The sequence below is a fragment of the Tasmannia lanceolata genome, unplaced genomic scaffold, assembly GCF_043159265.1.
Source record: "Tasmannia lanceolata isolate RefF3 unplaced genomic scaffold, GAP_Taslan_0.1 ptg000029l, whole genome shotgun sequence".
Classification (NCBI taxonomy): Eukaryota; Viridiplantae; Streptophyta; class Magnoliopsida; order Canellales; family Winteraceae; genus Tasmannia; species Tasmannia lanceolata.
Window position 1 is genome coordinate 6,951,300 of NW_027518706.1, and position 10,513 is coordinate 6,961,812.

Below are 10,513 nucleotides of genomic sequence, written 5' to 3' on the forward strand. Positions count from 1 at the left end.
CGCGGAGTAATATAAATCGCCCTGTATTCCTCAGGATTAATTGGTTTGTGCATGATGAGTTCAATAACGGAAAAAATCAGGGGGTCACCTAAAGGAAGGAAAAATCAAAGAGAATGGAAAACAAAACCTAAAAGATTCAAAGGAGAATAAAAAGTAGAAAATAAAGGAGAGGGTGTTTCTCATCAAAATAGGCCTATCTCACTCCCCACAAACTTGGAGAGAGGGTTTTTCCAAGACTGAATGTGAAGAAACACATTCATCACATACAAATTCAAATGAAAGGAGAAAAAGGGAGAATGAAGAATAAAGCCTTCTTCAACAAACCTATCTTTAATTTCCAACATGGTTCTTCAAAGCTACCTTGATTTAATTCATGGCCTAGTAATCATCTTCCATAAATCTCCCATATGATCAAAAGAATCTTTGTAATTTTATTTGTAATTCATGATGGAATGATCAATGTATTGTAATGGAAACCTTCACACTCATGATTTGATAATAATTTTGTATTAATAGTTGGATAAAATATAGATATGAGAAAAAAGCACTACCTGCAAGTGGCACCACTAACCAAATCACATATAATATAACATTAACTTCCAAACACATAGAAGAAACTACATGTAAGATAGTAATCTTAGTCCAATGGGAAACAAAAGCGGATATAGCAGCGAATTTCATCATTCTCTGTGGATCCCAGCACCAAGATATATGTTTCTAATAGAACACATTTCCTTTACAACGTCTACCATCTCCATTCGTTCTCTCGGAGATTCTACAGAACACACCACTCCAATCCTCACTAAAGATACCAAACACTCCTGCAAACGACGTATCTTATCATTGTAATTCTCAGCAATATTTGTAGCTCTTTCTTCAGCATCTTCTAAAAGTATTAATGGATCTAGAATCTCCATCACTCGATCAGGCAAAGACATCTAGACAAATTTGTGAAGACTTAGGCCATCCTTAAACATGTCATCTGTGGGGCGCTTTCCAGTGAATATCTCCAATAAAAGAATCCCATAGCTATACACATCTCCGGCTGTGGACACATGACCACCTGCCCCATATTCTACAATTCCACATATATTTTACAATTTTTGATTTAATAAAGGATATAAGATACCGGTTAGAAACTAAAAATAAATATGAGGTTTGATTTTGAATTAAAAGGTGGAAATTTTATCAAAGAGATGATAGATAATTGAATGATCTCTCCACATTTAGAAACCTAAGTTGCATGGAAAGAGTCAAGAATTTTTAGAGAAACACATAAGAAACGATTTAGCACTATGAAGAAAATATAGAAGTTATGTCATATGTTGCATTAGTATAGGTACAAATGTCAGAATCTGACATGGATATAGTCTCGAATTCAGTAAAACTCAGAAAGAATGGTTCGTAGATTCTCAAAATATTTTAATCAATTGTCAAATTTTAATTTTTTACATAATAATATTATTTTAACCAATAACATACTTAAATTGTAATAAGTTAAGCAGATATACTGTTTTATTTCTTTTTTAAGAAAATTACTAATAGGAAGGGTAAAATTCAAAATGTGTGATAATTATATAGTTGTGGCAGTAGCATCCAAAAAAAATCAGAAAAGAGATAAAAGAGATCTAGAACTGTCTTAAAGACGTATGTGTCCCACACGGATACTTCACCCATTTAGAAGAATCCATATAACATGGGTTTTGGCCAATCAAGTCATGTAAGTTATGAATAGCATTCCACTATGTATTACTCAAAACCACTAGTCAATTTTGGACCATTGTAATTTCTCAACATGATTCCTTCATCTGAAACCAACAAAGTATCAGTGATTACACATGCAAAAGCACTACAAAAGTGGATCAAATTAAACTTCATACTACTTATAAGGCAAAAAGTAAGTAGAAGTAGAAGGCAAGTGAAATGATGTCATTTTCTAAGTACAAACAAAATAGTTGTAAATGTCAAATCTTTAATTTCACTTTCATGTTGACTTGGGAGCAAGGTTTTAAATTTCGGTTCGGAATGCGTGAAATTTCGTTGGAAATCTATCGGAATCCATTTAGGTAATATCTTATCCCATAGAAAATTTTGTCGAAATTACCGAAATTTCCGCCAAAATTTCGACTAAATTTCGGTAATTTCGGCTGAAATTTCTGGATAAAATTAAATAATAAATAAATAAAGGATTTTTTTGGATATATCCCTTAAATTTCGGCCTGAAATTTTATGGAAAATGGAATTTCGATTGAAATTTTGTTATGTTTCGATTTCAACCAATTTCGATTTCATTCTCGACCGAAAGCTGGATTCCGGTCGAAATTTAAAACCTTTCTTGGGAGAGGCAAGTTAAAAGGCAACTGTTGAAAAATCCATCAAAAAGTAGAATGAATAGTGCACGCCAACCAAACCTGTCTTGAAATGGGAAATGGCATCATTTTACTTTCCTTTTCAAGGGAAACACTATTTCAGTCACAACATTAATCCAAAAGTCTCGTATTTATTATTTGGAATTATTAGAAACCTCCTTGACTTATATTTATCAAACACCTTAAATTTTGGATAATTGGCAAAAGGAATTCAAGATAATTACCAAAAGGCTTCAATTATTCTCATGACCATGTTTTCATTATGAGGAAGACTCACATTGTTCTACACAACTATTTTGCATAAAGAACTCATGGTCATATGTACTAAAAAGGTATTCGGGTGACATGTAAGAGACCACTTGATGTAAAATAACATTCCTATATACTCTATCAATAAATATAAAAATGCTATCAAGTAATTTTTTTTTGTTCAAGTTGCTAATTTAGCTTTTGTTGCACTAAATTATGTACCTAATAAGTGAGAAATATTTTATAAAACTCATTGAGAATAGACTAGATGACAAAAATTGATAAAATTATTACCTGGAGCAATGTACCCAATAGTTCCCTTTAATCCAGTTGTGCTGCTAAGATCTTCAGATGAGCTCTGAATGATTCTTGGATAAAACTTGGCTAACTCAAAATCACCCACATGAGCATTCATGTCTTCATCCAAAAAAATGTTGCTTGGCTTTAGATCACAATGAACAATCGGTGTATGGCAATGATGGTGAAGATAATCCAGCGCAGAAGCTATGTCAATTGCTATGTTTAATCTCTTAATGAAGTTTAAACTTCCTAATTGATGTTGCCCATCTAATTTTGAATGCAACCACTTCTCTAGACTCCCATTTGGCATGAACTCAAGTACGAGAGCTTTGAAATCATTACCTCCAAAATCGATGCTTGAACAAGAAGTTAAAATCTTCACAAGATTTCGATGACGAATCTTTCTCAATGCGTTGCATTCAGCTATGAAACTCTTTGAAGCTCCCATTAAGTGAAGGTTGAGTACTTTGACAGCAACAACATTTTCAATGTGACTGAGGATTCCCTTATACACTGATCCATAACTTCCCGTGCCTATCAAATTGGCTGAAGAGAACCCATCTGTTGCTTTAAGGAGCTCTGCATAAGAAACCCTTAAATGCCGGCCCTCCATAGAAGATAGGGAAGATGGTTTCTTCCTTGACTTTCTTATCCAGTAAAGAGAAGCAGGGACACACAATAAGAAAATCAAACATACAACTGCACTTACTACTAGGATGATTACTCTAGAAACATGGGCTTTTCCTCGTCTGTCATTAGCTAGCACTGGGCATGCAGGCAACTTTAATTCTGGGATACCACCACAAAGATTATCATTTCCCACGACTGAAATTGCACTAGCATTTCCAAAGACCCCTCGTTTTGGTACTTCACCCTCAAAATTATTGAAAGACAAGTTTAGATACTGTAGAAACTTAAACCCCTCTAGATATTTTGGAATCTTCCCTGAGAAGTTATTGTATGAAAGATCAAGGACTTCAATGGATGTTAATGTAGTAAAAACTGACGAAACATCTCCTCGGAAGGTGTTACCATGCATATAAAGTTGTCGCATGCTCTTATAATCTGCAAGAGTGCTTGGGATTTCACCTGACAATTTGTTCTGAGAAACATCCAATATCTCTAGAATTTTCAAGTTACCCACTTCTGATGGGAGTGAGCCCGTCAAAAAATTTTGAGACAAAGAGAGTTCCATTGATAGCGAAGAAAGGCCAATAATTTGTTCTGGTATCGTACCTGTAAGGTTATTTCGAGAAAGGCACAACCTTAAAAGTTTTGTACAGTTTGCAAGAGATAGAGGCATGCTTCCTTGCAGGTTGTTATATATTAAATCGAGGTGGGTCAATTGAGTAATATTTCCAATATTGTATGGGATTTTCCCAGACAAACTGTTATTTCCCAAGTAGAGTTCTTGTAAGTTCTGGAGCCTCCCAATTGAAGTGGGTATAGAACCCGTGATGAAGGTATCATATATACCCAAATTTTGTAAGTTGATGAGATTCCCGATCTGATTAGGGATGTTGCCAGAAATTTGGTTTTCTCCTATTGCCAACCAATAAAGGTGAGTTGAGAGATTGGCTAAGGAATTGGGAAATAGGCCAAAAAAATGATTTCTTTGTATGAACAACATATTTAGGTTACTACAGTTGGTCAAAGAAGCGATAAATTTCAAGTCGTCAGCTCTACCAAGGCCTAGGTAATTATAGCTCAAGTCACATCTGAGTAGATTCTTTGCCCATCCAATATTTTTAGGCACGGGTCCGCTAAACTGGTTATCACCCATTCCAAGCCATTCAAGACTTGAAACATTGGATAATGAAATTGGAATGTGACCGGTAAATTGATTGCCTCTTAAAAGTAGATATTGGAGATTAGGAAGAGAGAATCCTATGTTGGGTGGAAGGGTTCCGTGTAACTGGTTATTTGTCACCCCAAAGGCCACAAGAAACGAGAGATTATTATAAAAAGAGGAAGGAACCGTACCGGATAATAAATTTGAAGAAAGGATGATCAATTTCAAGTTATTAATTCGGGCCAGGTCATCTGGGATGTGTCCCACCAAACTATTTTCATTTAAATCGAGATAGATGAGAGATGAAACGTTCCCTAGTTGAGGTGGAATGCTCCCTGTAAGATTATTATGAACAAGAAACAACCAGGATAGCTTCGGAAGAGTGCTAAGTTGGACGGGGATTTTCCCTACCAACTCATTGTTACCCAAATGGATGACTCGGAGGTTCTTACAGTTGGTTAGATTGGCTGGAATTTCTCCTCCAAAGGAATTATGGCTTGTATTAAGATGTTGCAGTCTAATTAGACAGCCGATATCTTGAGATATTTGGCCATTGAAGTTGTTTTCTTGGAGGTGGATTTCCCTGAGGAAGGTGAGGTTGGATATGGCAGGAGATAGAGAACCCACCAAGTTCTGCCCACTAAGGTTCAATACAGTGACCCTTTGATGCCTCTGACCGCACGTGACTCCATTCCACTGGCAGAAATGGAGAATATGGTTCCATCATGATAAGGCTCCAAGAGGATCACTCATTATACCATCCTCGAAGGAGAGCAGAGCCATTCGATCAGTTTCGTTTCCTAGTAGGGTGGTGAAGGTTGCAGAATTCGAATGTGCTACATTCATGGAAAGGAAGAGATTTACAGAGAAGATAAATGACCAAAGCACACTAAGACTCATACCTGGAAGCTCCATCCTCAATTAAGCTCTTCTTCTGCTGAGCAAATACAAGATTTTTTCTTGTCTCCCAATTTTATTTCATCTCACTAGACCTTTATATAGAAAGAAATGATGGTGCATTTACTGCTAATTTAATTTTATCTGTCTTTCTTCTGCTGAGTAATTTTGATCTTGTGGAATTTGGACTCCTAATTTCCAAGTCTACTATTTGATTTTTTTTCCCTTCGAAGTGGTCCACAAAAGGCTCACCTAACAAAGAAATTTTTGTTATCATAATTCCATTCCAAAATTTCTTTCAAGTGAATTTGGCCTATGTAGAATTTGGCCTCCTAATTTGGCCTATGTAGAATTTGGCCTTGTTGAGCATCGTCTTTGTCCTATGTAGAATTTGGCCTCCTAATTTCCAAGTCTACGATTTGGTTTTTCCCCCCCTTGAGGGGGTCCACGAAAGCCACACCTACAAATACATTTCTTGACTCCTAATTCCTCTCCAAAATATTTCCTGAAGAAAAAATTTGCCTAAGAAAAAATTTCCTCTGAATTTTTTTTTTTTTTTTGCAATCCAAAAAGGACCTAATCTCTCTCTCTCTCTCTCTCTCTCTCTCTCTCTCTCTCTCTCCACATGCGAATATGATAAACATATTGAATTTAAAATAATATAAAAGATAAATAAATAAATAAAATTAAAACTCACCTTGAGGAAGGTCATACACCTTGGCCAAAATGGAAAATCCAATGGGCTGATAGTAAGAAATCACAATGACAATGCCAAGGGATGATCCTCCGTTTATAATTTAGGTTCACTCCAAATCTCTCTCATTAGACATGTAAAATGAAGATACGAACAAAATTTCTTTATTTGTTGTTCGCTCTTATCAAGTGGGATAAGATAAAATGATAAGAAATTAAAGATAATATCAAACAACAACAGCCAATAGGAATGAAGAGATTTTAAAGGTCTCACAACTAACAATCTCTCCCTTGGCCTTAAAATATTTTTAATTCAAATTCCACTCATACCCAAAACAAATAGATAGACCTAATTATTTTGATGGCCTATTCCCCATATCAAAGTATTTATAAAATAAGATTTTCAAAAACAAAATTCTCAGGAATTATTATCAATATCAACTTATTCTGTGAACTCATGCCACACATACTGTAAACTCCTACCACAATTCATATTTGAACTCCGTCCATTAGCATAGTGTAAACATCTTTATGGTGTACCTGTGTGGGTTGAACCTATATTCTCTTCGCATTCTTTGTTCATTGTTGCTTGGATTTGCCAGATTTGTATCAGAGGAGAACAAGTAAAGAAAACACGTAAGAAATTGTTGGAAATAATGCTGTGGAGATGGCGGGAAATAGAATAATAGAGATGGATGCTTCAAGGTGCGATGTCGCTTTCCTTAAGACAATATTCGCCCCCACCAGCAAGTGTGCAAGGGGTACCACGAATTTGCCTCCAAGATACAATGAAGCCCGATGTCTACACCGATATGTTTGTTGACGCTTTGCACTAAGCAGAAACAAGCCCAAGAATCACCTTTAGAATAAACAAGTATTTGACACCCTAGTTACTGTTTTTGCGGAAAACAGTAAACTAGATTTTGTTTCTGGAAGAAAAATCGTAAACAACAATTTGAAAGGCTTTCGAAGAGAGTTTGTGGCTTTTGAATTTATCAAATTTCAAGTCCTGCAAGTGTATTTCGAATTCCCTTTGCAATGGTATGTTTCTGCTCTTTTTATAGAGCTACTGGTGTCTTTTCTGTCCCGCGGGTCCACCCAATGGCTAAAGCCCATAGTGTATTAAAACAAAAGAGAGAAGTGGGAAAAGCTATTTAAACCCTTCTCCAACATTTTTCTAATCCGATGTGGGACTATCTTTCAAAAGCTATTTTTCTCTCTTTTCAAAAAGACACACTTTTGCAAAACAAAAGCACTTTGTCTACAAAATACTTTAAAAATCCACTTTGTTTTGAAAATTACACTAACAATCCCCCACCATTTTCAAAATCAAAGGTATTATCTCATTATACTTGGAACTCTCATGCATCATTAAAGGTATCTTACGATTTGAACCTTCACTTACTGAGAACATATCAAAGTTGACAAGAACGGCATTGTACACGTGTCTTTAAACTAGCGATTCTATATAGCCAACTAGATACGTTTCACACATAAGAAATTCATTTCCTCAGGTGATTCTAATCAGCCAACACGTGAACTGGCATTGTGTTTGTATCTCGGTTTCATGATGCTCTAGAGACTAGCCAAGTCTCATAGAAGGCGGCACCACCTCCACACTCACATAGGTAGGCTTAAGAGTGCCCCTGTAACTACAGCACCCTAACAATTTTGTTATAAGCCTATTAAGAGCCCACTACTCAACCTACTCCGTTACTCATTACAAGTACCAAGCACTTTACCTTGGGATGTTATTTATATAGTGCTTGCAACCACTCCATATGATGTATTTGGGCTCATTGAACTCAAGACTTTATGTCTCTTCAAGCGTTGAGTCGAGTTTCCATCATTGGTAGTCATATATTACTGGCTTTAGACCTATCCCTATTGATGTCTTAAACACCATATCTCTTGCAAAATCTTTTGTTAATGGATCAGCCAAGTTCAGGCTTGATCTCACATAATCTATAGTTACTACTCCATCAGTAACTGTCTGATAACACTCTGCGTAAGTCTAACATGCCTGGACTTTCCATTGTACACATGGTTATATGTCCCTTGATAGTGTGGCCTGACTATCACAATGCACATATATTGATAGCATAGGTTTAGGCTGACTATCACAATGCACATATATTGATAGCATAGGTTTAGGCTGACTATCACAATACACATATATCGATGGCATATGTTTAGGCTAAATAGGAATTTCTAACAGCAAATTTATTAGCCACTCCACCTCTTTACAACAAGAGGCCAATTCAATAAACTCTGCTTCCATAGTGGAAGTAGTTATGCAAGTCTGCTTCTTAGAAGCCCAGGAGAGAGCTCCATCACCAAGAGTGAATATCCATCCACTCGTTGATGAATGATCATCATGCTAAGTTAACCAAATGGCATCTGTATATCATTGTAATGCCAGAGGATACCCACTATAGTTCAACCCATAGTCTATAGTGCCTTTTAGATAGTTCAGTATCCTATTTATAGCATTCCAATGTATATAATTAGGATTACTAGTAAACCTACTTAGTTTTCCTACTGAGAATGCAATATCAGGTCTAGTGCATGTCATAGCATACATTAAACTACCTATGACACTAGCATACTTTAATTGAGAAATAGACCTACTAGTGTTAAGATATAGTTTTACATTTGAATCAAAAGGTGATGAAACTGGAGTGCAATAAAAGTGATGATGATGCATTTACTAACAACTACATTTTATCTAGGGAAATGATTTCAACACAACCATGTTTTGATACAAGACATTCATGTTTCTTGTCTTTTAGTATTTGTGAGCTTGGATGGAATTTCCCCTCCCAAGGAATTATGGCTCATATTAAGATATCGCAATGTAAATATGGAAAGAAATGATTGATGCATTTACTTTTTTTTTTAAAAGATTGATGCATTTACTTCCAATTTCATTTTATCTAACGTTTGTTTTTTTTTTTTCTTGACTTTTTCTTTTACATGAAGTTATTCAAACTAAATTCCCTACATACTATTAAGAACAGTAGAATTTACATATCTCCCTCCCAAAACTCTTTTTTTTTTCTTGACTAGAGTAATTTTGCTCGTGATCGTGTAACTCATGTTATGGAACTTGGACTCCAAATTTCAAAGTCTACGATTTGGTTTTTTTTTTCCCTACAATTATGACACATTACATCCTCTTTCTTTTTGAAAATCATTTGTTCTCTCGATTATTAGGTCTTTAGATTATATTAATTTTGCTCGCGCCAAGCCTTTGGCCCGGTAGGTTTTGGATCTTTAGAATAAATTGAGTCCAAATCTGATTATTGGACTCAAATTGTGTTAATTTTTAGTCCAATGTTCAGTTTTGGACTCAAAATCGAAAACATAAACGGGCTTAGAGAATTCCATGACTAACCATTTGTAGTGAACAACAGCTTGCATACGTGTCAGAAAACGGGTCACAAGGCAAGGAGTCTAGGCATTGGAGTTACTAGTTAAGTCCCTGTTCTTTTGGATTTTGAGAATCAGTTTTTAGTCCAAAAACTGATTATATTTTGAGCTCAAATTCAATTCTCAAAATCCAAAACGAGCAGGACCAAAGTCTTTAACAGGGGTAGTGCAATATTGTACTACTATAGATAGATACCCCTCGTTTTGCCAATGTGTTGGCTTCGGTCGAGAATTTCCAGTGTGACCTGTCAGCATGACTAGTGTGGTGAGCTCATGTGTGTGTGGAGGATGTGCGGGCATGCCAAGCTAAGAAGACTTTTTAAAATTCAATTTAAGGGGTCGAATATGGGATTCAGAACAGGGCAATTTCACTTCTTCATTGGGATCTAATGCCTTTACACAGGTGAAAAGGATTAACTAATTAAACAAGAAGAAACAACGCCAGTGCGAGGATTGGGAATTAAAAATAAAAACTCACCTGAGAAGATGAATCCATGTTCCTTAATTCTTTCGGATGACAGCGCACAGGGACGGTCAATCGTCCAAGCGACTGTGCCAAATGGCCAGTTTCAAACGTCTAATGGATGACCGTGGTTCATCCATTCTGCCTGTTAGAAGTGTATAAAAGCTAGTTTTGATTCCAAACCTCTATAAAAGGAGTCTTTTGGTCCGTAAATGTCTGCACAACACTCTTGGGCTTAATTGTCTAAGTAATTGAGGGAATTAGATAGGATCGTATTTGTATACCCTGGGCTTGGTGGTAAGGGCACTGGATCAATCC

The 10,513-nt window shown here is 36.0% G+C and overlaps 1 protein-coding gene across 1 annotated transcript; it reads right to left on the minus strand.

The window, feature by feature from the left end:
- Positions 1 to 491: 491 nt before the first annotated feature.
- On the minus strand, positions 492 to 5,746 carry LOC143859194 (receptor kinase-like protein Xa21). The gene is made up of 2 exons (XM_077369886.1): positions 2,913 to 5,746; positions 492 to 1,075 (listed from the first exon to the last, which is right to left on the minus strand). Exons 1-2 carry the CDS (start codon positions 4,699 to 4,701, stop codon positions 939 to 941), a joined length of 1,926 nt encoding a protein of 641 aa, XP_077226001.1. The 5' UTR covers positions 4,702 to 5,746; the 3' UTR covers positions 492 to 938.
- Positions 5,747 to 10,513: the final 4,767 nt, after the last annotated feature.

Excerpts from the sequence above, each read along its gene's own strand:
- LOC143859194 (XM_077369886.1), bottom strand. The coding sequence starts at position 4,701 with ATGGGTGATAACCAGTTTAGCGGACCCGTGCCTAAAAATATTGGATGG. Across the intron at positions 1,076-2,912 it reads TATTGGGTACATTGCTCCAG|AATATGGGGCAGGTGGTCAT; the intron begins GTAATAATTTTA and ends GTGGAATTGTAG.